The sequence below is a fragment of the Puma concolor genome, chromosome B3, assembly GCF_028749965.1.
Source record: "Puma concolor isolate L17-30 chromosome B3, mPumCon1.1.hap2, whole genome shotgun sequence".
Taxonomy (NCBI): domain Eukaryota; kingdom Metazoa; phylum Chordata; class Mammalia; order Carnivora; family Felidae; genus Puma; species Puma concolor.
Window position 1 is genome coordinate 48,345,250 of NC_141672.1, and position 26,865 is coordinate 48,372,114.

Below are 26,865 nucleotides of genomic sequence, written 5' to 3' on the forward strand. Positions count from 1 at the left end.
CAGGATCTCTAAGTAATGCCCAGTAGTGTTAATGTCTTAGGACATTATAAATTACCTGTTTCCCACCTCCACTTGGATACATAGGATAGTGTAGGGACAAATAACTATAATACATGTGCCAATTTGGAGAGGGGAAGAATGGAAGACATACACCAGACTTTAGACTGTAGCAACTTTGAAATATCACTGGGCAGATATTGTTAGGGCTTTTGTTCTGTTCACTGGTTTCTCTAGGTCAGTGCTTCTCAAACTATCTGCTAAGAATGACCAGTTTTTTAAAATTCCAATTTACTTTGAATTTTTGTTAAAGACAGTAAAAATGAATTATAAGAAAAATAAAATGAAAACACCTAGCACATGACAAGCCTGTTAAAAATTTTTTAGATTCATAAAACACAAAACTGTGTAAAAAGGACTATAAAAACTTTTTGACATTTGTTCTCAATTTCTTTATCTCATTATTGTAGACCAGTATCGAATAGTTCATATTCTGGCATATGCCCTGGGGCATAGTTCTCCATGGTCCTTGGCTTTACTCTGCAAGAGGTCTTTCCGTCTTTATTATCTTTGGCCACATCTGAAGTTGGCTTTGGATAGTATGGCCCCTTTCCATGGCTGAGCAGCTTGTCAGCTTGCTCTCTGACAGTAGAAGGGTGGGGGCTAAAGGACTGTGTAAGTATTAACCAGCTAGTCTCTTGGATGGCAGTGGTTCTTTGACTACCTTTCTTTGAATGTCTTATTAAACATAACCAACAGCAATTATCACACAGTGTTCATCTTCTGACTACCAGCCTCCTCTCTTAGGGCCATAAAGAGGTTCATTAGCCACACAAGCCTGGGTACATGCTCATTATAAATTCATTAAGTATGTGTCACCTCCAAATTATTATAGTGACCGTTTCAGCAAATGTTTTGTCACTCCTTACTGTGGATTGCCAAGCTCCAGTCTCTGATGAAAGTTTCCTTGATTAGATCCTGAACGGTCCTTGCTTCTTGGCCTCTAAGCCAATGTTTTGGGGTTCTTGTTAAGGTAGCACCTCATTCTAGTTTGTATAATAGTGAAGATAAACTAGATTCTGCTGTAGTGATGACCCCTCAAATCTCAGTAGCTTAAGGCAATAAGGTTGATTTCCTCCTAAGTCACATGCTAGTTGCAAATCAGTGAGGGTTCTCTGTTGTGCTCATCCTGGGACTCATGCTGAGGAACAGCCACAAATTGAGCATTTTTAATGACTGTGACAGAAGAAAATAAATCCTGCCCTATCACACACTGGCTATTAAATTGTTGCCTGAAAGAAACATGAGCTTTTGCTTACATTTATTAGCCAGATTAAGTCACACAGTGGGCACAGCTAACTCACTACAGGTGGGAGGTGCAGGAAGCTAAGTGTAATCTGAACTTCTACAGAACTGGAACTATTTACCCCATACCAATGAACTACTACACCAAGGTACCAATGTCACATTTCTCAAGGTATTCATCTCTTTATTGATATTTAGATTTTGAATCATTAAGTATTGTTTTCTATTCTACTTTCTACCTACTGGAGGGAAAAAGTCACCTGAGTACCTTTTGTATCTTTGCTTTTACTCTCTTCTTGCTGGTCTTCTCATTCCCCACCCTTTCCCATCAAAATTTCTCTTCTTTTTAATTTAAAGATATTTTTATGTGGGGCGCCTGGGTGGCGCAGTCGGTTAAGCGTCCGACTTCAGTCAGGTCACGATCTTGTGGTCCGTGAGTTCGAGCCCCGCGTCAGGCTCTGGGCTGATGGCTCAGAGCCTGGAGCCTGTTTCCGATTCTGTGTCTCCCTCTCTCTCTGCCCCTCCCCCGTTCATGCTCTGTCTCTCTCTGTCCCAAATAAATAAATGAACGTTGAAAAAAAAAATTTAAAGATATTTTTATGTGGAGAACATATCTCTGGGCAAATGCATTTTATTTTCCATGCATGTGAAATGAACAGTCTTCTGTGGCCCCACAAGGATAGGTTGGATTAATATGAGTAGAAGCTATGGAAAATTTGATTACATACAAGTAACAACTTTAATTCTTATTTTATTTTATTCCAGTGTAGTTAACATACAGCATTGTATTCGTTTCAGGTGTACAGTGTAGCAATTCAGCAATTCCATATGTTACTCAGTGCTCATCCAGATAAGTGTATCCTTAATCCCTTTCACCTGTTTCATTCCCCTGCCACCCTCCCCTCTGGTAACTCTTTGTTCCCTGTAGTTGAGTCTGTTTTTTGATTTGTCTCTCTTTTTTTCTTTGTTGTTTTGTTTTATTTCTCAAATTCTGCATGTGAGTGAAATCATATGGTATTTGTTTTTCTCCTACTTACTTGCTTAGTATTATACCCTCTAGATCCATCCATGTTGTTGCAAATAGCAAAATTTCATTGTTTATTTTGGCCGAATAATATTCTATTATGTGGGTGTATGTATGTATATATATGTATGTATGTACATACTTACATATGCATACCACATTTTCTTTACTCACTTACCTATGGATGGACACTTGGGCTTCTTCCATAATTTGACTATTGCAAGTAATGCTGCAGTAAACATAGAAGTGCATATATCTTTTTATATTAGTGTTTTCATATTCTTTGGGTAAATACCCAATAGTGCAATTACTGGATCATAGGGTAGTTCTATTTTAAATTTTTTGAGGAACTTCCGTACTGTCTTCCACAGTAGCTGCACCAGTTTGCATTCCCACCAACAGTACATGAGGGTTCCTTTTTCTCCACATCCTTGCCCATAGTTGTTGTTTTTTGAGCTTTGATTTTAGCCATTCTGACAGGTTCGAGATGACATCTCATTGTGGTTTTGATTTGCATTTGCCTGACGATGAGTGATGTTGAGCGTATTTTCATGTGTCTGTTGGCCATCTGTGTATCATCTTTGGAGAAATGTCTGTTCATGTCTTCTGCTCGTTTTTAAATTGGATTACTTGGGGTTTTTTGTTTTTTTGTTTTGTTTTGTTGGTTTTTTTTGGTTTTTGTTTTTTGGGTTTTTTTGGTGTTGAATTATGTAAGTTCTTTATATATATTTTGGATACTAACCCTTTCTTGGATATGTTATTTGCAAATCTTCTCCCATTCAGTAGATTGTCTTTTAGTTTTGGTAGCTGTCTCCTTTGCTGTGCAGAGCTTTTTATTTTGATATAGTCCAAATAGAATGACTTTAACTTTTCAATCAAAATGAAAAGGTATTTAAAGAGTCAGATGGTTTTATATAAGACTTCAAAAGTCCCCTTGGTGTCTTCCCCCTCCAATTTCTTATTCCTTAGGGGGAATTATTTCAATTGTTCCCTATTTCTTTTGGCATTCATCTTCCTGTTTCCAATAAACTTGGCTTTTGGTCTTGTGAAAGTGAAGATTTAGCTCTTTTATTTCTTTTCCCACACTAATTGTATGTTCCCTTACTTTCTTTCTCCCCATCCTCTGAACTGTGGTTGTCATAGATTTGGTTAAATCATTATTCAGTGTTTATTTTATTAAGACCTCATAAACTATATTTCTGGTTGATCTCTGCAATATTCTCTGCTTTAAGTAATTACTTAAATAATCAAATTTATCAAAGATGGAAAAATTGCAAAGGTTATAGTTACTAATGAATTCCTATCCCTGAAAATATGTATGTCAGAATAATCACCAACATCTCTAATTGACCAAATGCGTAGTACTTCAACATCTATAATTTCATTTGTCCAATGAGATAGATGTGGGAAAGTATTCTAGCACTGAATGTGCAGTTAGACCTTTTACTGCTACAAAATTCATTCTAGGGGAAAAAATAATGTGTTAACCCTACTGTCCAATTTAGTGTTAAAATAACTGAATTATAACCACAAGTCCAGGAAAAATTATATTTATACTTGACTCGTTCAAATGTACTTTTACTTAAAAGGTTCATTTTTAATTAGGTTTTGGTTATTTCATATAGTAAATACATTATATAGTTATTCCCTTAGCCTCAGGATGCATGCATTTCCCTTCCCCCCAATAAAGAAAATATTGAATGACCTATTTTAAACCATCCTCATTAATATAAAGTGGCTTTAAAATACACTGGTTTAAAATGGCTAAAATGTGTAATCAATGTTAATGCCAAGGATACTCCCTAATTATATCATTAAAATTACTTTTTTATATGCCTCTCACTCACAGTCCTCACTCATTCTACTTGAATTTTTGAACTCTTGGCTCATTATTAAATATTGATGACAAATTTGTTCACTGATATAAATTAGCTCTAATGAAAAGAATGTTAAGAAGTAATTAGTAATTAGCTCCTTTTTTAGGAATACCTGCTTTTAAAGGAGAGGTATTATATGCTTACTGATCGTATTGAAAGAGCAGATTAAGTATCTAGTACAATTTTCCCTAAATTTTCATTCTTTTATTATTTTATTTCTTACAGAAAGTCTACTCCTCTCATTCTGAGTAATTTTTTGCTATTTTTTTCTGTCTCTTGTTTTGAGATAGTGATCTTTTGTTTGAAAGGTAGGGGTTCTATTTGAAATTAAAAAAAATTAAAAATCTCACCTATACCTGTGGGTATGTCTCTCCCTTCTGGAAGTATGATATTTTTATATTATATTTTCCTAAACTGTCTTCTTTTAGAACTTAGATATTATAGATCATCAGTGGAAAACTTCCTGAAAGAAGAAATTGTTGGAGAGAAATTTGGAAGTGGCAAAATGGGAGACAAAGAATTGACAACAGATGTAGAGGACAGCATGGAAGTAAGTGCAGCATGGAAGAAGAGAGGAGAGTATTAAAACAAGTCTGAGTTCAGAAGGTAGAGTTGAATTAAAACTTGGGTTGAAAAAGATACTTAAATGTCTAAGCTGTATAAGTCTAAGTCGTATACTTAAAAAAGTGTATTTATGGGGCACCTGGGTGGGTCAGTCAGTTAAACATCTGACTTCAGCTGATCTCACTGTTGGTGAGTTCAAGCCCCGTGTTGGGCTCTGTACTGATGGCTCAAGCCTAAAGCCTGCTTTAGATTCTGTGTCTCTCTTGCTCTCTTTCTCTCTGCCCCTCTCCCACTTGTGCGTGCGCGCGCTCTCTCTCTCTCTCTAAAATAAACATTAAAAAATTATAAACAAATAAAATTAAAACTATATTTAGAAGGAACGTTATTAGTTTTTTTAATATGAAATTTATTGTCAAATTGGTTTCCAAGTTTTTTTTTTAATTTTTATTTACTTTTGAGAGAGAGAGAACATGCATGCATGCATAACAGGGGAGGGGAAGAGAGAGGGAGACAGAGGTTTCTAAGCAGGCTCTGTACTGATAGCTGCTAGCCCCATGTGGGGTTCCAACTCATGAACTGCAGGATCGTGACCTGAGCCAAAGTTGGTCACTCAACCAACTGAGCCACCCAGGTGCCCCTTAAATAGTTTTAATAGCTATCTTCCAGGAAATTTAAAGTAAAAAGAATGTAAACATAATAGATGTAGGTTTTGGATGCCTCACTCCCATGGTAATGGTATGAAATAACTGTTTGAGTATTCATTGTAAATCCACTTTGGGTAGAGAAAGATAAAATGACCAATTTAAAACAAGGATTGGATAAGGTTTGAGACTTAGTTTTAGAACCCTTAAAAATGACAATTAGCTTAACATACTCTAGTAAAGATCTATTAAACATAAGATATTTCATATTGTATTTTCTGTATATCTTTGATATCTTTTGCAAGTATCCAGAATCAATTGTATTATCAAATCAATGTCATTATAGATATCCCTCTCAAATGTTTACTAGAAGGAAATAGGAAAGTATTAACAAAATCAAATACGTAAGTAATGTCTTACATTATTCTTCTTGCAGATTTTACTTCATTCATTTGTTTAACAAATTTATTCAGCAAAACTTTGTTGAATACCTACCGTTGCTAGGTATTGTCCTAGGCAACAGAACACAGCAGTGAACAAAACAGACAAAAATCTCCTGCCCATGTACAACTACAGCTGATGATGTCTTCCAGTTTCAATATATATAGAGTTGGCATCTCTTTTGTCATGATGTGCATTTTTTATAAGTCAGCAGTAGACTCTCTATCAGAACTGAGCCCACAGAAATACTTCAGTACATTGCAACCGGGAAAAGCCTCCTTAGCTTATTTTTGTCAAGCCGGTAAGTATTTTTTATATTCTGACGTGATTTTTGTGATGTTTCTCTTGCTGTTTAATCAGTAGTATTGCTGGGATACTGTCAAAATTAGTATTATGTGCTATAAAGCTGTTACTAAAATATATATGCCTGAGTTTAAATCATGATTGTGCCAGTTGACCTTCTGTGTGATTTTGGTTAAATCACTTAGCCTCTCTGTGTTTTTGTTGTCATCCATAATGAGGAAATAATACTTTATAAATTTGTTGTGAGGATTAAATGACTTTATTCATGTGACTTAGTCTTTAGTAAATACCAGATAAGAATTAGCTATTAGTAGAGTAACACCTGAATTTCATCCAGTCCTTTAAAAAATTTTTTTTATAACGTTTATTTATTTTTGAGAGAGAGAGAGACAGACAGAATGTGAGTGGGGGAGGGGCAGAGCAGAGAGAGAGAGGGAGACACAGAATCTGAAGCAGGGTCCAGGCTCTGAGCTATCAGCACAGAGCCTGTTGTGGGGCTCAAACCCATGAACCGCAAGATCATGACCTAAGCTGAAGTCCGATGCCTAACCAACTGAGCCACCCAGGCGCCCCTCATCTAGTCATTTCTGAAAGTATACTTCTTGATATTTTTAGCAAGTGGATATGTTTAAAGTATTTTAAAACTTTAAGTGAAGAATTAGTAATGCTTTTATTTAATACTCTGCTTTAGTATACCATTAATTACACTGATTAACCAATGTAAGTATTGAACATAACTAAAAATGTAATGGTCTCATTTAAGTCTTTATGCCTTAAAAAATACTATTCCTGGAATTAGTAAGTGAAATTAATCCACGTTTCTGTTGGTTCTTATAATTGTGATTTGAAAATGGCATTTTAAAATCATTTCAAAAATTTTGTGCATGTATACATGTGTGTTGCGTATATGGAAACTTGGAAAAATAATGCCGAATGTTAGCTTTGAATTAAACATTTATTTATTCTTATTTTAGAAATTTTAAAAATTCACTTACAAAATTAAAATCATCATAAAAACATTAGAAATAAGAATAATGAGGCAATAAGAAGTAAGGGTATAAAATTATATAACCAGGTATGTTTACTTGATTATTGGTTGTATTGTATATACTTGTTGGGCAAACCAATCCATTTCTTTTTCAGTTTGCAGCTTTGGGCCTTAATTTTAAAAATTCATCTTTCCTAAGGAGCAAGCCATAAAACATTCATAAAACATTTCTTATTTTAGATTCTCCAAGAACTTCCATATTTCTTGAAGAACTGAATGAGGCTGTTAAACCTCTCCAGGACTTTGGAATTTCAGTTGCAAAGGTAGAAAGATATTTTTTTGTTACTAACTTATTAGTGACAAACATTTTATAATTATATGACTTAATGCTGAGTATCTAAAAATACTTACGTTTCAGATCTTTTTCCAAACTGGAAAAATATTTTTTTTCTACCTTTTTTTCATAAGAAAAAACAGAAGCACAGAAGATACTTCCAGATTATGGTGTAAATTAGTACATGTAGATAAAGAAAAAAGCTGTTCAGAATTTTTTGTTAGCTTAGAACTTAATTTGTTTTATAAACTGTTTCAGTTTTTAATGCTATACTTAGGCTTTTTTGCTTTGTTTTGCCTGACAAATATAGTAGATCTCCACGTTCAACTATTTATTAAATTTCTATTAGCACAAACTGAAGTATCAAAATTGAGGCAATTGAAGTATTTTTTGTTTTCTGTTCTTCTAAGTCTTTATAATTGCTTATGTTGCAGTTTTTCCTTTATTTTTAGGACAAAGTCAAAACAGCCTAACTTGAAATGACGTATTTAATTTTTTTCTCAAAAAATGTTCAAACTTGCCATGGAGTATTATGGAAAATTTCCACATGCATCATGGATTAGATAGCTACATGAGCTTTTCATTTACTTTAATCTTAGAATTTGTACCTCAGAAAATTGAATGATTAATAACCCAGTGATTATTAAATTCTGTCAGATTAGTGTCTACCTGACTTTCTGTGTACATTTATTCTTTCTTAGTTCATTAGCCTTCTGCTTCTGAGAGATGGCTGCTGACCCACTTGGTCCCTACAGCTAGAGTTCCCAGGGCAGGAAGCATAGAAAGGTTAACTAACCTTGCCTATTAAAGGGAAACTCTTCCCTCTATCCACAGAACACTTCTGACATCAAATGTGTGAGTTTTCTACACCAGTCATTTATCATACTGACCACCCACGTAACCCAGATCTCACAGGTTAAGGGCTTAGTCCTATAAGATTGCCCTCTACTTCAGATGCCAATCATAGGGAGTAGATTCTTAGGTTGCCTACAACTTCTGTCTGACTTGGCTATAAACTGGGAGCTCTCAAAACCCCCTCCTTGCTTGTTCAATAATTTGCTGTAATGGCTCTCAGGACTCAAGAAAACACTTTGTGTACTATTACTGGTTTATTATACGTGATAGAACTCAGGAACAGCCAAATGTAAGAGATGCATATGGCAAGGTCTGGAAGCCTTGAGCACAGGAGCTTCTGTCCTCTTGTAGTATGGGGTGTTTCACCTTCCCATTACTTAGATGTGTTCACCAGCCTGGAAGCTTTCAAGCCCTGTTATTTAGGGGTTTTATGGAGATTCCATTATGTGGGCACGATTGAGTAAATCATTGGCCACTGGTGATTGGCTTCATCTCTAGCGCAGAGGATGGGAGATGGGGCAGAAAGTTCAATCTTCTAATCATGCCTTTGTCTTTGTAGTGAGCAGCCCCCATCTTGAAGCTATCTAGGGCCCCCCAGTGATCAGTGTTTTAGCATGCAAAAAGATACTCCAGGAGTTTCCAAGGGTCTTAGAAGCTCTTCTATAAGGAACTGGCGTTAAAGACCAAGTGTTAGAACAAAAGATACTCCTAGTCCTCCTGTCACTCAGGAAATAACAAGGGTTTTAGGAATGTGTGAGGAACCAGGGGAAAAGACCAATTCTATATTTCTATGTCACTGCTAAACACTTAAAAAAAAAGTCTTTTCTTAATTCTGTATGTAACTGGGTTAACTTTGAACAGCTGATTACACTCTAGAATGATAATGGTGCTCATCTTTGAGGAGCTTTTAATAAAATTCTAGACTAAAGTTTAGAGATGAAATACTAAGTTGGTATGACATTCAAAAGGGATAATCATACTATTTATTTAGTAACTAGTAACTGTATATCTGGTAACTAAAATAGAATATTAAAGTTCATGCCTAGAGTGTTGTTGCCTTTATGAACTAACAAAACATAAAGTCTTGATTTTATAGTTGAGGATGCTAAGCTGTGTGGAAAGAAGACTGGTGAATAAGGCAGACAAATATTAAGTACCTAGCTCACTCTCTGCACATAATAAATATTTGGTAAATGTTTATGACATTGAAGTGAGCTGCTTCATTTAGTTTTTTAGATAGATATGTGATAAAGACCCAGTCTATTTCTTTGGAGAGTTTAGATCCTAAATAGGGGAGTTAAACACAAATCACTTCAGTAACTAGCAGAACATGATCGTTGTAATATGAGATACAGATAAAATGCCACTGAGGTTTAAAGAAGGGAAGCTCATATCTGATTGTCATGGCAGAAGGTCATGTATGGTATTTGGAAAGACTTTACAAAAAGTAGCATTTTGAGATTGTCTTGAAAAGTTAAGATTTCAGGAGGCAGAGGTAGATGAAGAAAACACTAAAATATAAATGTACTAAATGTTCCAGTTAAGACAAAGATTGCCAAGCTGGGTGCAATAACCAAACCCAAATGTATGCTATTTAGAAATGCATCTTAAAATAAAGTCAGTCTTCAGATATCTTCAAAGTATTGAAGGAAGGAAAAAGATGTATCATTAAGTGATGACCAAAAGGAGGCTGGTATAGTTATCTTACTATATCAAAGTAGACTTTAAAACAAAAAACCTTTGAATCATATTTGACTTTGTCATAACCAACCCATCAATAAACCTTTAGGTTCTACTATCAAAACTTCCCAAATCATAGCACTTCCTGCACCTCCACTTTGACCCCTGTTGTCCAGACCTTCATGACTTCTCATCTGGGAAACTACCATAGCCTTCTAATAATTGGCCTTTCTCCTTTCACTCTTGTCCTACTAAATTCTTCTCTATGCATAAGTCAAATGTGTCAGGTCTCATTGCTACTCCTCCAAAAGGCTTCCTGTTACAGTTAAGATAAACTTGAAACTCTTCACTCTTATGCACACTGGCTTCCTCTCATTTCTTTTTCTGCCTCTCCAACCTGCTCAGTTTGTTCCTGACACCTACAAGTCCTCTTTTTGTTACCTGAACCTGCTTGATGTATTATTTCTACAAGGCCTTTGCAAGTATTTTCTGTCAGAACTCCTCTTTTCAACATACTTATATAATAGTATGCATCACTACTTTGCTTCAGTTCTTTGTGCAAAGGTCACCTCCCCTCCCCCCGCCAAGCCTTCCTTGATTACCTGTATAAAATGTCCTGTTACATACTATCCCTTTACTGTTTTTTTAATTTGTGGGACTTAATGCTACATATTAATTAGTTTTTAAAATTGTCTGTCTCTACTTTTAAAATGTAAGTTCTAAAGATAAAAATCTTTATTTGGAACTTAATTGTGCCCCCAGCGACTAGAAGAGTGACTAACATATGGTAGGTGTTCATATATATGTTAAACGGCTGAATGGAAAAAAAATCTATTGTCCTAATGTCAACCATCCCCTATGCTCTGACTTAAAAAAAATTTTTTTTAGTGTTTATTTTTGAGAGAGAGAATGCAAGCAGGGGAAGGGGCGGGGTGGGGTGGACAGAGGATCTGAAGCGGACTCTATGCTGACAACAGAGAGCCCAATGTGGGGCTCGAACTCACATACCACGAGATCGTGACCTGAGCTGAAGTTGGCCACTCAACTGATTGAGCCACCCAGGTACCCCTAAAGAATTCTTTAAAAAGTTACATATGCTAAAATTCACTCTTTTTGGTTATGGCAGTATTCCAACTTTTAATTCTAATTTCTCTATTCCTGATATTTTTTCTGAGTATCAGTTCTCCTTTTGTAGCTTTTGAAAACAAATGTAGCTTCCCTAGTTGTCATTCTGCTTCCTCAAACTCCATTAAAATTAAATTGAATGACACACATACAAAACAACCAACCCATTTAAAAAACAAAACCAAAACTTACAAAATCTAAAATGAAATGACTGTTTTTCTTCTAACCTTAGTTTAGTGCAAATTTTGTTGGTGGCTACCCTTTGCCCCATCTAGAAACCTCTTCATTCTTTTTATCTCCTTTTTTCCTTTATTCCCTACTGCATACACATGCTCAGTCTTCTCCCTAGTTTTACTTACTGTATTGGTGAGAAATCTCTCAAATCTCTTCTGTCCTTTTCTGCTTTACTTCAGATCTCATTCATCCTTGCCCTGTACTGAGGTGATACTCGTCTGACTTTCCTGCTTATCTTTGTGTTTCCTTGCCTTCCATTACATCTTCACGTTGCTGTTTCTGTTGCATCATCCTCAGCAAGGGTTTATCCTTTAAAGATGCTTCATGGTCCGTAATTACTGCTGGCACGGTCTTGTCTGTTTTTTGTCAGGAAGAAGTAGGAAAAGTGTAAGTCAGCTCTTCTTTAAGAACCTTCTTTGATCCGACCCCAGTAACTTCTCCCTAACATTGTTTGGCCATCTATAGTTGTTGGGGAACCTGGAAAAGTCTTTCACTGGGGGCATTTGTGTTTAGGGAAGTTCTGTTAATAAAACAAAAGGGAAGGATGGATTTTGGATAAGAAACCAGCAGTGGGGCATCTGGGTGGCTGAGTCAGTTAAGCATTTGACTCTTGATTTCAGCTCAGGTCAAGATCTTGTGGTTCATGAGATTGAGCCCCATGTTGGGCTCTACACTGACAGTGCGGGGTCTGCTTGGGATTGTCTCTCTCTCCCTGTCTCTCTCTGCTCTCCCTCTCTCTCTCTCTCTCTCTCTCTCTCAAAATAAACAAATGTTTAAAAAGAAAGAAAAAAAAATAGAAACCAGCAGTATCTGCCGTACCTGTGTTCCAGCTGCTGAGATGCTTTCATGCTCTCAACTTACCACTTACTTCTGCTTCTTGGCTTTCGCTCATGATTTTTTGTCCTGCCTAAATGGTTTCTTTCCTTTTCTACCTGGTTACCTCGTACTTGTTCCATAAGATTGAATTAAATTTAAACTCTTAAGTATAATTAAATATAACTCTTAGGTATAGAAACACTTTCTTTCTCTGAGGTAACCCACTTGAATAAATGAGCAATTATAGGATACAAATCAGAAAGAAAAGTAAAATAAAAAATGTGAGGGGATCCTGGGTGGCTCAATTGGTTAAGCGTCTGACTTCGGCTCAGGCCATGATCGCACAGTTCACAAGTTCAAGCCCTGCATTGGACTCTGTGCTGACAACTCAGAGTCTGGAGCTTCCTTCAGAGTCTGTCTCCCGCTCTCTCTGCCCCTCCCCCACTCGTACTTGCTCTCGCTCTCTCTCAAAAATAAACATTAAAAAAAATTTCTTTTAATTTGACCTGGAGACAGATTTTACTGTTTAATTTTCCTTCTTGTTTCCATAACCAAGAAACTTGACCTTTTGATATATACTCTAAACCTTAAATATAATCTTTTAAAGGTTAATTGTGTCAAAGAAGAAACATCAAGATACTGTGGAAAAGAAAAGGATTTGATGAAAGTGTATTTATTCAGGTAAACTGTTTTTGAGTGTGATAGCCAAATTAAAGCTATACTTCTAGAATATTAAAATATATAAAATATCACTAAGCCAGGATAAAGTTGTATGCATGGGGGATTATATGAAGTTTAGCAAATGGTCTAAGTCCTAGATTTGTTATCTGAACTTTAGCTTCTTTAGCTATAAAATTAGTTAAAATAGGTATAACAGCTACCTCAGAGACTGTTTTGAATATTACATGAGAATTCTTATGTAAACTACTACTATAAGTGCCTGGAAAGTAAGCATTTAACAAAGTTAGTGTTTTGAGTAGATCTCTCAGGTCCATATTTGGGTGTGAAAGAAAGGTATTTTTGAGACATCTGCCAATGTCCCAGTTACAGATTCCTCTCCACTTTGGTCTGCTAGTCTCTCTGACGTTTCTCAAAATCTTTTTGTCAAACTCTTGGGATTTGGCCTAAGAAGTGAGGACAGATACTGTCTCCTCAGACCAATTGCTGAGGACACTTGTTTGTCTCTCCTATTTGTCTCCTTCCCAGCCCATTTAGGGAATCTGTGTGTATGTGACAAGGAGGTTGGTAGGAAGCTGTGTTGAGACTCATGTGTTTTCCTAGTTTTTTTTTGCCAAGTTCTGGGCCTACACTCTTCCAAGTCAACATATTTATTGAACGTATATTCAATAAATATTTGTGTATATTTTACTGTCAGCACGCTGATAGGTGAATGGGATAATGGATAACACCCAGGCTCTTAACATCAAAGAACTTACAACCTACTGTATTAGAGAGACAAGAAAAATGAGTTCCGGGGAAATATTTCTGTAATGCTTTTTTAAAATTTTTTTATAGGGGCAACATCTTACTGAGAGAATTCCCTACTGATACCTTGTTTGATGTGAATGCCATCATTGCTCATGTTCTCTTGTAAGTATAGGGGGTACTCATTCACTTATTGTTAACAATCTCTTGATTTCATTTTAGAAAACCACAACCCATTAAAATATTTTAGGGTTTTAACATTATATTCATAGGCATTAATTTCACACAAATTACTGGTCTGTCTTCCTACATAGAAGATCTAAAATTTCTTGACTGGCAAAGGATACAGATACATCTTTGTATAAAAGTAGGAGAGGGCACAGCAGGACCACATGGTCATAGTATTGCTTTTGCTTTTGAATGTACCTGTGAAGTAAGGATTTTACCAGGTAAGAAGTTTGTCTTTGCTGTTCTCACTAGGAGTTTTAAAATGTCTGGCATGCTTCTGACCCCAGCCTGATTTTTCTGGAGTCTGTAGCTCTGTGCCTGGTCAGTAGGTACAGAAACTGTGCAGATAGTCTCAACACACATTGTAGTGTTTACTGAGAGAGAGAGTGAATCTAAATTTAACTTCTATGGCATGGAGTCTTTAGACCTGGGGTTTAGGCCTATGTGGAGTCCATTTGTGCAGTCTCCTCCTGAATGAAGTCTGATACTCTCTTTGGTGACACAGCTGGAAACTACAACTTCATTAGGGACACAAGTTAACGTGGACTTTTCCAGTTTAATGTTGCGCTTGGACTCTTGGCCACTAAGACCTTTGCTGACACTGAGTGTGTTTGTTTTCTGCTTGGCTTCCCTCTTTCTTCTCTCTGACTGGATTCCCGTAAAAATTGGATGAAAGTTAAACGACAAGACACAAAACATAAAGGTGGAAGGTTGTGGTTATCACTTTGCAAATGGATACTTTTAAATGTTCCAGTACTAATTATATATTAATGAAAAGTTCTTAGAACTCGTTGATAACCATGGAGTCTAAGGCCTGTAGACCAAGAAGCCAGTTGTAGAGGGTGAACAATGGCCTTTTGAAGAGGAATTCCAAAGAGCTGCTAGGCTGTGCAGAGACGTCCCCCCCCTAGAGAAAGGTGTCTTCAGGGTGGGGGTCATAAAAAGCTTAGCAAAGTCCTAGTTTTAATAGATATGATGCTTGTTCTCAAGAAGCTCCCTAGTTTCTGCCATTTTTACAGTGGATGCCTGATGACAATCTTTGACCCAGATATGAGAGGGTGAAGAGACAGAGAAAGAAGATTCTTTGAGGGTTAGGGAGGCAATACTAAGATTTAAGATTGTCTTTGACAAGTTTGATAGCAAATCCTGGAGCAGCAGGCCCATGTTGGACAACCTGCTGACAAAGTGGTTTTAAAACAATTGGGCCTTAGTGTGGAGAGGCTGTCGATGCTGGGAACTGGTTACCCCATGGGGCTTGTGTCATTCAATCCTGCTGTAGTAGTGTCCTATTCCTAGTGCTGTGCTAATGCTGATTCATAGAATACTAATTCCACAAATAGATGATTCCCCATGTTTCTGCTATGTACCTGATACTCAGTAGGCATTGGGGATACATAATAGAAAAATATATGACTTCTGTTCTCTAGGAATTTAGTGTTTTGTTAGATACATAAACAGAAAATATTATGTAGTAAGTAAAATAGAAGTTTGATGCATAAGGCTTAAGGATCCACAGCATAGAGAATGGTTACTTGTGTCTAGAAGGAGGGTGGATATTTGTTAAGAAGGCTTCCTGATGGATGTAGCACTTGGGATGACTCTTAAAGGATAAGTGAGGGTTTGCTTGGTGAAGAAACAGAAGGTGGGGAGATCAGGGGACACTGTGAGCAAATGCATAGAGGTTAGAATAGTTTGGAGGGGGCAGTTTTTACTGGAGTATGAAATGTGAAGCAGGACATGAGAGCAGAAAAGTAGGTATGGGGTCAGATGAAGAGATATGTGTTTACCATGTAAAGAAGTTGTGGCTTTTGGGGTAGCCACTGAAGATTTAGGAGTTCAGCTCCAGGCCAGAATCTTTGTGTCATCTATCAGGCCTGACAACAGGCATTTACAGGCTTTGTCTGGTAGGCCTCATGGGGGAAGGTGTCCTGCCCACACCAGACTTGGTGCATGCCCACTGCATTGCAGTTTTCTAGAGAAAGTTAAGGTCTAACTATCAAGCACCTCACCAGTTCCAGTCCCTGAGGCCAGACATGCTCATGGGTACACCTGTATTTTTAGCCCAAGGCCTCATTATCAGGGACCTTGGCTGAGGCACCTCCTAGGTGCTTCCACTAAGACCTTATCAAGGGTCTTTGGTTGAGACACGTTTCTCCACTTAGTACCATTCCACTTCTGGCTCCTCCCCCTTTCTTTCTCCTGAGCCCCAGAGTCCATAAAGAGTCAGGAGCCATTTGTTTGGGGCCCCTGGGAATTCAATGCCTCCCTGCACCTGAACTACACCCATATGACTCTGGCCTAATGCCAACCCATGGTCAGTGGGGCAAGGAATGGAACACTGTGGAGCTGGTGCCTCTCTTTTGGCCTCTGGCTCTTGCTATCACAGTAGGTGAATAAAGGCTTGATTGTTAAGTTTGGCTCACTGTCCTAACTGACCACCTCAACACTTGATTGCTCAACAGAGGATTTTAGGCAGATAAGTGATATGATCAGAATAGTACTTGAAAGCTTTTTCTGGTGGGTGTGAGACAGATTTGTGAAGTCCAAGCACACATAGAAACCATTGTGTGTCCATTATGTAATCTAGGGAGATAAAATAAAGATAGCAAAGAGGGGATTTTCTTTTTAATGCTTAGGAGGTGAAATTAACTGGATTTAGTAAAAGTTAATTTGCTTACAATCATAAAACTACAAACTCTAGTTAATCCCTAATCTCTTCTTTTCTGTCTTTCCAATCTCACTCTATCCCAAATCCTTTCTGATCAACATCTGAAGTAGGCAAGGAAGGACAGGTTTACAGGGGAAGAGGAATCTACTTTAACAAGGGAATGCCCATCAGACCTGAGTCTAGAGTAGGCAGCTGTGGGGATTTGAGCCCTTGGGGAGTACAGGTCTAGGTGTTGTCAACATACAAGTTATCCAGGGAGCATTCTACACAAGACCAACACTTATGGGAAGAAGAAACTGAGGGAAAAATAAATTTCAAGAAAGAAGAATTGTAAAGAGGTAATGTCCTCATTTTAATTTAAAATGTAAGAAAAATGACTTGTGAAATATAGTATTTTACAAAAATTTTCAGTAGTGATATTCAGAATGTTGAAGGACTGTGTTAAATCGTGTGCCATATCATAGCTGCACCTTCCAAATAACCATGAGGGAAAAAACGCCTTTCATTCTGTCATCCTACTTTTATGTGCTAAAACCATCAGTTTGAAATACCCAGTGTCTGGCAAGAGTTTCTCCCTCCTGTACTCTTGCAGTTACGTACTGTTCGTTGAAATGAACTGCTGTTTGGTATCTTTTGCCCATTTTTCTATCATGTTTGAACTTTATTCTTATTAACTTCTAGATACTTTATATGAGGGAATCAAACTATCTTTCCTACACCAAGTTTGTCATTTACCTTGTGAATTTCCTTTTTATTTAAAGAATTATCTGTGCAAATTTATCTGTTCTCTTTTGACTTGTAAATGATACGCTTTACTGTGGTTTCCTTTATGCCATTGCTACAAAGGAATTTACCCCTTTAAAAAAATGAATAGCTTTTGGTTTTTCATTTATTTATTTTTTATTTATTTTTAAAATATTTTTCCAATTTTATTATTTTTTTGGTTTCAAGATTTAAAAAAAATTTTTTTTAATGTTTATTTATTATTGAGAGAGAGACAGAGCATGAGTGGGGGAGGGGCACAGAGAGAGGGAGACACAGAATCCAAAGAAGGCTTCAGGCTCCGAGCTATCAGCACAGAGCATGACATGGGGCTCGAACTCACAAACCATGAGATCATGACCTGAGCCGAAGTCGGACACTTAACCGACTGAGCCACCCAGGTGCCCCAGTTTCAAGATTTTTAAAAAACACTTAACTGATTTTATTTATTTTCAAGTTTTTAATTTAAATTCTAGTTAGTTAATACATAGGATATTTGGCTCCACCCATGTTGTTGGAAATGACAAGATTTCATTCTTTTGATGGCTGAATAATATTCCATTGTGTGTATATACTACATCTTCTTTATCCATTCATCAGTTGATGGACATTTGGGCTCTTTCCATAATTTAGCTATTGTCCATAGTGCTGCTATAAACATAGGGTGCATGTGCCACTTCAAGTCTGTATTTTTGTATCCTCTGGGTAAATACCTATTAGTGCAATTGCTGGGTTGTAGGGTAGTTCTATTTTTAACTTTTTGAGGAACTTCCATACTGTTTTCCAGAGTGGCTGCACCAGTTTGCATTCCCATCAACAATCTAAGAGGGTTCCCCTCTCTCCACATCCTTGCCAACATTTGCTGTTTTGTGTATTGTTATTTTTAGCCATTCTGACAGGTGTGAAGTGATATCTCATTGTAGTTTTTTTTTTTTTTTTTAATATTTATTTAGTTTTGAGAGAGAGAGAGGAACAGCACGAGTGGGGTAGGGACAGAGAGAGAGGGAGACACAGAATCCAAAACAGGCTCCAGGATCTGTGCTGACAGCACAGAGCCTGATGCAGGGCTTAAACTCGTGAACCATGAGATGATGACCTGAGTTGAAGTCAGGTACTTAACTGACTGAGCCACCTAGGCACCCCACTCATTATAGTTTTGATTTGCATTTCCCTGGTGATGAGTGATGTTGAGCATCATTTCATGTGTCTATTGGCCATCTGTGTGTCTTCTTTGGAAAAATGTCTATTCATGTCTTCTGCCCATTTCTTAACTGGATTATTTATTTTGGGGTGTTGAGTTTGATAATTTCTTTATAGATTTTGAATACTAACCCTTTATCAGATTTGTCATTTACAAATATCATCTCCCATTCCGTAGGCTGCCTTTTAGTTTTGTTGATTGTTTTCCTTCACTGTGCAGAAGCTTTTAATCTTGATGAAGTCCCGATAGTTCATGTTTGCTTTTGTTTCCCTTGCCTCCAGTGACATGTCTAGTAAGAAGTTGCTCTGGCCAAGGTCAAAGAGGTTGTTAGCTGTGTTCTCCTTTAGGATTTTGATAATTTCCTGTCTCACATTTAGGTCTTTCATCCATTTTGAATTTATTTTTGTGTATGGTGTATGAAAAGTGGTCTAGTTTCATTTTTCTGCATGTTGCTGTCTAGTTTTCTCAACACCATTTGTTGAAGAGACATTTTTCCATTGGATATTCTTTTCCTGCTTTGTCAAAGATTAGTTGACCATATGGTTATGGGTCTATTTCTGGGTTTTCTGTTCTATGCGTCTGTTTTTGTGCCAGTACTATACTGTCTTGATGACTACAGCTTTGTAATATAGCTTGAAGTCTGGAACTGTAATGTTTCCAGCTTTGCTTTGCTTTTTAGGACTGGTTTGGCTATTCAAGGTCTTTTGTGGTTCCATACAAATTTTAGGATTGTTTGTTTTAGCTCTGTGAAAAATGCCTGAGGTATTTTGATAGCAGTTGCATTAAGTGTGTAGATTGCTTTGGGTAGTATAGACATTTTAACAATATTTGTTCTTCTAATCCATGAGCATGGAATGTTTTTCCATTTCTTTGTGTACTCTTCAGTTTCTTTCATAAGTGTTCTATAGTTTTCAGAGTACAGGTCTTTTACCTTTTTGGTTAGGCTTATTACTAGGTGTCTTATTGTTTTGGTACAATTGTAAATGGGATCAATTCCTTGATTTCTCTTTCTGATGCTTCATTATTGGTGTATAGATATGCAGACAGTTTCTATATGTTGATTTTGTATCCTGCAACTTTACTGATTTTGTGTATCAGTCATTTGGGTTTTCTACATAGAGTATCATGTTGTCTGTAAATAGTGAAAGTTTGACTTCTTCCTTACCAATATGGATGCCTTTTATTTCATTATGTTGTCTAATTGCTAAGGCTTAAGACTTCCAATACTAGGTTAAATTACAGTGATGGGAGTGGACATCCCTGCCTTGTTCCTGACCGTACAGTAAAAGCTCTCAGTGTTTCCCCATTGAAGGTAATAGCTGTGGGTCTTCCATATATGACCTTTATGATGGTGAGGTATATTCCCACTATCCCACTTTGTTGAGGGTTTTTATCAAGAATGGATGCTGTTTGGACTCACTGCTGTCAGCACAGAGCTTGCTTCAGATCCTCTGTATCCCCCCCTTTCCCCCTCCCCCACTTATGTGCTCTCTCTTTCTTTCTCTCTCTCTCCCTCTCTCAAAAATAAACATTAAAAAAAAAAGAATGGATACTGTATTTTGATGTATGCTTTTTCTGCATCTATTGAGAAGATCAGATGGTTCTTATCCTTCCTTTTATTAGGTGTTTCACATTGATTGATTTGCAAGCTACTCTTGCAGCCCAGGAATAAATCCCACTTGATCATGCTGAATTATTCTTTTAATGTACTGTTGGGTTCAACTTGCTAGTATTTATTGAGAATTTTTGCATTCATGTTCATCAGGAATATTGGTTTGTAGTTGTCTTTTTTAGTGGGGTCTTTGGTTTTGGTATCAGGGTAATGCTGGCCTTGTAGAATGAGTTTGGATATTTTCCTTCCTTTTCTATTTTTTGAAATAGTTTGAGAAGAATAGATATTAACTCTTCTTTAAATATTTGGTAGAATTTGCCCAAGAATAAATCTGGCTCTGGACCATTCTTTGTTGGGAGATTTTTGATTACTGATTCAATTCCATTCCTGGTTATCAGTCTGTTCAAATTTTCTATTTCTTCCTGTTTCAGTTGGTAGTTTATATGTTTTTTGGAATTTATCCATTTCTTCCACATTGCTCAATTTGTTGGCATATGATTTTTCATAATATTCTCTCACAATTGTTTATATATCTGTGACCTGTCTCATTCATGATTTTATTTATTTGGGTCCTTTCTCTTTATTTTTGATGAGTGTGGCTAGGGGATTATCAGTTTTATTAATTTTTTCAAAAAATCATCTGGTTTCATTGATCTATTCTGGGTTTTTTTTGTTGTTGTTGTTTCTATATCATTTATTTCTGCTGTAAGCTTTATTATTTCCCTTCTGCTGGCTTTAGGCTTCATTTGTTGTTATTTTTCTATCTCCTTTAGGTGTGGTTGATTTTTCTTGCTTGTTGAGATAGGCCTGTATTGCTATATATATACTTCTCTCTTATGACAACTTTTGCTGTATCCCAAGGTTTTAGGACCATCCTGTTTTCCTTTTCATATGTTTCCATGTATTTTTTATTTTCTTTCTTTCTAATTTCCTGGTTGACACATTCATTCTTTAGTGGGATATTCTTTAGTCTCCATATATTTGTGGACTTTCTAAATTTTTTCTTGTGATTGACTTCACATTTCATAGCATTGTGATAGGAAAATATGCATGGTATCATCTCAATCTTTTTGTACTTGTTGAGGCCTAGTATGTGATTTGTGACCTAGTATGTGATCTATTATGGAGAAGGTCTCATGTGCCCTTGAAAAGAATGTGTATTCTGCTATTTTAGGATGAAATGTTCTGAACATATCTGTTAAGTCCATCTGGTCCACTGTGTCATTCAAAGTCATTGTTTCCTTGTTGATTTTCTGCTTAGATGATCTGTCCATTGATACAAGTGCAGTGTTAAAGTCCCCTACTATTACTATATTATTTTCAATGAGTTTCTTTATGTTTGTTATTAATCGATTAATATATTTGGATGCTATCAAGTTGGGGGTATAAATATTTACAGTTGTTAGCTCTTCTTGTTGGATAGACCCCGTTATTATGATATAGTACCCTTCTGCATCTCCTGGTATAGTCTTTGGCTTAAAATCTAGTTTGTCTGATATAATTATGGTTACTCTGGCTTTCTTTTGACACTAGATGGTTCTCCATTCCCTCACATTTGATCTGCAGGTGTCTTTAGGTCTAAAATGAGTCTCTTATAGGCAGCGTATAGATGGGTCTTTTTCTTTTTCTTTTTCTTTTTCTTTTTCTTTTTCTTTTTCTTTTTCTTTTTCTTTTTCTTTTTCCATTCACACACCGTATGTCTTTTGATTGGAGCATTTAGTACATTTACATTCAGAGTGATTATGGGTAGTTATGAATGTAGTGCCACTTTATTACTTGTTTTTTCATTTCTGGAGATTTTCTCTTTTCCTTTCTAGTCTTGGTCACCCTTGGTCTTCTTTTCCACTCAAAGAGTCTCCTTTAATATTTCCTGCAGGGCTGGTTTAGTGGTTATGAACTCCTTTACTTTTCGTTTTCTGGAAAACCCTTTTCTCTCTCTTTCTATTCTGAATGACAGCCTTGCTGGATAGAGTATTCTTGGCTGCATATTTTCCCCATTCAGTATGTTGAATATATAATGCCACTCCTTTCTTGCCTGCCAAGTTTCTGTGGCGAGATCTGTTGCTAACCTTATTTGTCTTCCCTTGTAATTTAGGGACTTCTTTTGTCTTGCTGCTATTAGGGTTTTTTCTTTGTGTCTATATCTTGCAAATTTAACTATGATATGTCTTGGTGTTGGCCTGCTGTTTATTTATTTATTTTGTTTATTTTGATGAGAGTTCTCTGTGCCTCCTGGATTTGGATGTCTGTTATTTTCCACAGATAGGGAAGTTTTCAGCTGTCATTTCCTCAAATAAACCTCTGCCCCCTTTTCCCTCTCTTCTTTTATGACTCCCATGATATGAATGATATTACACTTTATGAAGTCACTGAGTTCCCTAAGTCTACATTCATGATCTAATATTTTTCTTTTCCTCTTCTTTTTACCTTCATTATTTTCCATAATTTTATCTTCTATATCATTTATTCATTCCTTTGCTTCTATCCTTGTAGTCACTACATCCAGTTGGTTTCAAATCTCAGTTATTGTATTTTTCACTTTGGCCTGATTAGTTTTTAGGTCTTTTATCTCTGTGGTAAGGGATTCCCTAGTGTCTTTTCTGCTTTTCTCAAGCCCCACTAGTATCCTTATGATTATTGCTTTATGTTCTAGATTAGGCATATTACTTATGTCTGTTTCTATTAGATCCCTGGCCATGACCTTTTCTGGCATTTTGTCTAGGTCTCTTATTCTGTGTTTTAGGAAAGCCTGTTATGTTTCCTGCTCCTGAGAATAATGGCTTTATGAAGAAGCTGTCATATACTGTCCAGAGCCTGATGCTTCAGGATGTGTGTCTGTTGTATGTGCTTGAGTACTCTGCTGCTGTGTTTTATGGCTCTTTTCTCAGGTCAGTCCTCCCAGACTTTCTCCTTGCCTGCAGCGAGGAAGTGTTTGGACCTTGGCCAGAGTGTGGCGAGTTTTAACTAGGTGTGCTCTAGTCTCCTTGTTTAATGAGACCTGATGCTATTTCCACTAGAGTTGAAGTTTTGCAAAACTCTATGGTTAGTAGACCTGGTGCGTACAGGGGATTTGTGCTGATCTTTGGGGGATGAGCCTACTGCTGGGGTTCTCAGGCACACTTACCTAAGAAATAACACCAGCAGAGTACAGTGGGGGTGAGGGATAGGGATTGGTGTAAGTGGTTTAGGCTGCCACTGTTCTTGCTGTACTACTTAGTGAAGTTAGTTTATGCTGAGGGGTTGGGGAGGGATATGGTGCCAGCCTCTTCTCTCATGTCTAGAGAGGGAAGTTTGAGACCACTGCTATCTGGGAAGCCCTTCCAGAAGTGTGAACAATCTCCTCTCATGTGTCCCAGGCATCTCTCAGATCCCTGGCTGTGTCTAGGCTGTCTGCCCACCTAGCGGTACAGTGCACCTTGGGGTCTATCCAACCAGGCCACTGAGTTTTAAAACTCCAAACTGTAGGGATGTGGTATGGTGGGGAGCTATACCGGTCCTCTGGGGGAGGGCGTAGCCACTCTGGAACTGATACAGGTCTGTCTCGGAAGGACAGTCATATCAAAGCACGGAGTTGTGGAGTTTGGAGGAAAGCACAGCAAAAAGCTGGTGTTCCGGTTAGTCACCCCCAGCAGGTGTCTCTGCACCTATGCTGAGAGGCGTGGAAGGGAAATGGTGGCTGCTGGCTCTTTTGTCCCCAGAATGGCACTGCCACGTCTCCCAGGTATGCTCCAAGAATGGGGAACCGTCTCTCGCACTGAGTCCAAGGGGATCCTCAGATCCCACCATCTGCTCCTAGGCTATCTGCCCTTATTCACAGGAATACTGTAGCACCTGATGGGCTCCACCTCAGTCCTGCCAAGGACCTCCAAAACTCCTCCAGTCTTTGAGCCCCATTGGTCATAAAAGCTCACAAAAGCAGTCCCTCTCATTTTCCCAAAGGTTTTGGGGAAGTGTTTTCCTTGTGTGAACCCCTGTGTGCTCCTCTGTCTCTGTCTGTCTGAACTCTGTCCGTGACCAGAGCTCCTTCCCTCTGCAGCACCTGCCATCTGTTTCTCCCCCAAACTATGTCTCTGAAGTTTCTACCTTCCCTGATGTGGCTCTTCTCCCCCACTCGCTTTGTACTTTATTCTGTCAGTCCTCAGGTCAACTTCTTGGGTATTTACAATGATTTGATATGTATCCAGCTGTGTTCCAGGGACGAGGCAAGCCTAGGGTCCTCCTGCTATTCCATCATCTTAGGTCCTTCTCCATTTTTTCCAGTTTTAGAATTTTGTGCAAAACAAACAACTTTAGTGAAGAGAAGAATTAGTAAATCAAACCTAGGTTTTGCAATTTGTAAATTTCTGCCTGTGGTACTAGGAATTATCTCTGAGATATGGTTGCTAGTGTAAAAGACACCACTACGAGTCTCTTACCCTTTCAGGTTTAGAGGATGACCTAGATTTTGTTTTTTTAGAGCAGTTTTAGGTTTAGAGAAAAGTGAGCACATAGTGAAGAGAATTCTGGTATACCTCCTTTCTCCTTTGTATTCAGTTTCCCTCATTAACATTTTGCATTAGTGTAGTACATTTGTTATAGTTAATGAATGAATAATGACACATTATTAACAAAAGTACATAGTTCATATTAGGATTCATGCTTTCTGTTGTACAGTTCTGTGAGTTTTGACAAATGTATAATGACATGTATTCACCATTATAGTATCAAACAGAATAGTTTCACTGGCCTAAAAAAGTCTCCTGTACTTCACCTATTTATCCCTCTCTTCCATTCCCCAACCACTAATCTTTTACTGTCTCTGTGGTTTTGCCTTTTCCAGAGTGTCATATAGTTGGAATCATACTGACTTAGCCTTTTCAGATTGACTACTTTTACTTAGCAATATGTATTTAATTTTCCTCCATGTCTTTTCATGGTCTGATGGCCCATTTCTTTTTTTTTAAATTTTAATACAGTGTAATTAACATATAGCGCTATATTAGTTTCAGATGTACAATGTAGTGATTCAGCAATTCCATATATCACCCGGTGCTTATCACAGGTGTACTCCTTAATCTCCATCACCTATTTCGCCCATCCCCCCCTACCCCGCCACCTCCCCCACCTCCACTCTGGTAACCATCAGTTTGTTATTTATAGTTAAGCATCTGTTTCTTGGTTTCTCCCTTTTTTCCACTTTACTTTTTTGTTTCTTAAATTCCACCTATGAGTGAAATCACATGGTATCTGTCTTTCTCTGACTTAATTTCACTTAGCATAATACTCTCTAGTTCCATCTATGTTGTTGCAAATGACAGGATTTCATTCTTTTTATGGCTGAATGATATTCCATTGTATGTATATATCACCTCTTCTTCCATTCAACTATTGATGGACACTTGGGCTGCTTCCATAATTTGGCTGTTGTAAATAATGCTGCAATAAACATTGAGGTGCATGTATCCCTTTGAACTAGTGTTTTTGTATTCTTTGGCTAAATACCTAATAGTGTAATTACGGGATTGTAGGATAGTTCTATTTTAAATTTTAAACAGTCGCTGCACCAGTTTGCATTCCTGCCAGCGTGCACAAGGGTTCCTTTCTCTCCACATCCTTGTCATCCTTGTTGTTTCTTGTGTTTTTTATTTTAGCCATTCTGACAGACGTGAGGTGATATCTGTCATTTTGATTTGCATTTCTCTAATGATGATGTTGAGCATCTTTTCATGTGTTTGTTGGCCATCTGCATATCTTCTTTAGAGAAACATCTGTCCATTTCTTCTGGATGGCTCATTTCTTTTTATCACTAAATAGTATCCCATCATATAGTTATACCACTGTTTGTTTATCCATTCACCTATTGAAGACATCTTGGTTGATTCTAAGTTTCAGCATTTATGAATAAAGCTTCTGTAAATGTTGGTGTGTAACTTTTTTTAAATGGATGATGTTTTCAACTAATTTAGGTAAATACTTAGGGGTATGATTTCTAGATCATATGGGAAGATTATGTTTAGCTTTGTAAGAAACTGCCAGTCTGTCTTCCAAAGTGGCTGTACTATTTTGTAGGAGCACTCGCAATGAATGGGTTCCTCTTGCTCCATATCCTTGTCAGCATTTGGTATTGTCAACTTTTTAGAAAATTTTAGCCATTCCAATTGTTGTGGTATCTCACTGTTTTAATTTGCAATTTTGTAATTACATATGATGTTGAGCATGTTTCAATATGCTTATTTGCCATCTGTATATATTTTTTTTGGTGGGGTATCTATTTAGATCTTTTGCCCATATTTTAACTGGGTTGTTTTCTTTTGGTTGATTTGTGGCTTTTTGACAACCAAGAACCTCTATTTTTTAATTTTTAATTTTATTTTTTTACTGAAGTATAATTGACATATAATATCCTATTAGTTTTTGGCATACCTTATGGTGATTTGGTATTTTTATATGTTGCAAAATTATTCCAACAATGAGTCTAATTGCCACCTGTCACATGTAAAGTTATTATAATACTGTTGACTACTGTCAGCATGTTACACAATACGTCTCCATGACTTAATTTTTTTTTGCTGTAGCACTTTATTTTCCTGACCTAGTGATGTGTTGCTGGGGCCTAATGTTCTCATATGACAGTAGAAAACCAAAATTTGTTGTCCTATCTTTTTTTTTTTTTTTTGATGTTTATTTATTTTTGAGAGAGAAAGCACAAGCAGGGGAAGGGCAGAGAGAGAGGGAGACACAGAATCCGAAGCAGGCTTCAGGCTCTAATCTGTCAGCACAGAGCCCGACGCGGGGCTCGAACTCAC

The 26,865-nt window shown here is 37.2% G+C and overlaps 1 protein-coding gene across 4 annotated transcripts in view; it reads left to right on the top strand.

Moving 5' to 3' along the window:
* The window catches only part of TXNDC16 (thioredoxin domain containing 16), a 144,649-nt gene that overhangs the window by 4,655 nt on the left and 113,129 nt on the right, over positions 1 to 26,865 (top strand). For 3 of the 4 annotated variants that reach the window (XM_086709752.1, XM_086709753.1, XM_086709755.1), the window contains exons 2-6: positions 4,632 to 4,753; positions 5,845 to 6,150; positions 7,381 to 7,463; positions 12,792 to 12,865; positions 13,700 to 13,774. In XM_086709752.1, coding sequence (XP_086565878.1) covers positions 5,988 to 6,150; positions 7,381 to 7,463; positions 12,792 to 12,865; positions 13,700 to 13,774 — 395 coding nt within the window. In that variant the 5' untranslated portion in view covers positions 4,632 to 4,753; positions 5,845 to 5,987. Of the gene's footprint in view, positions 1 to 4,631; positions 4,754 to 5,844; positions 6,151 to 7,380; positions 7,464 to 12,791; positions 12,866 to 13,699; positions 13,775 to 26,865 lie in introns of those variants that run through there. The other variant, XM_086709754.1, reaches the window with a different exon arrangement.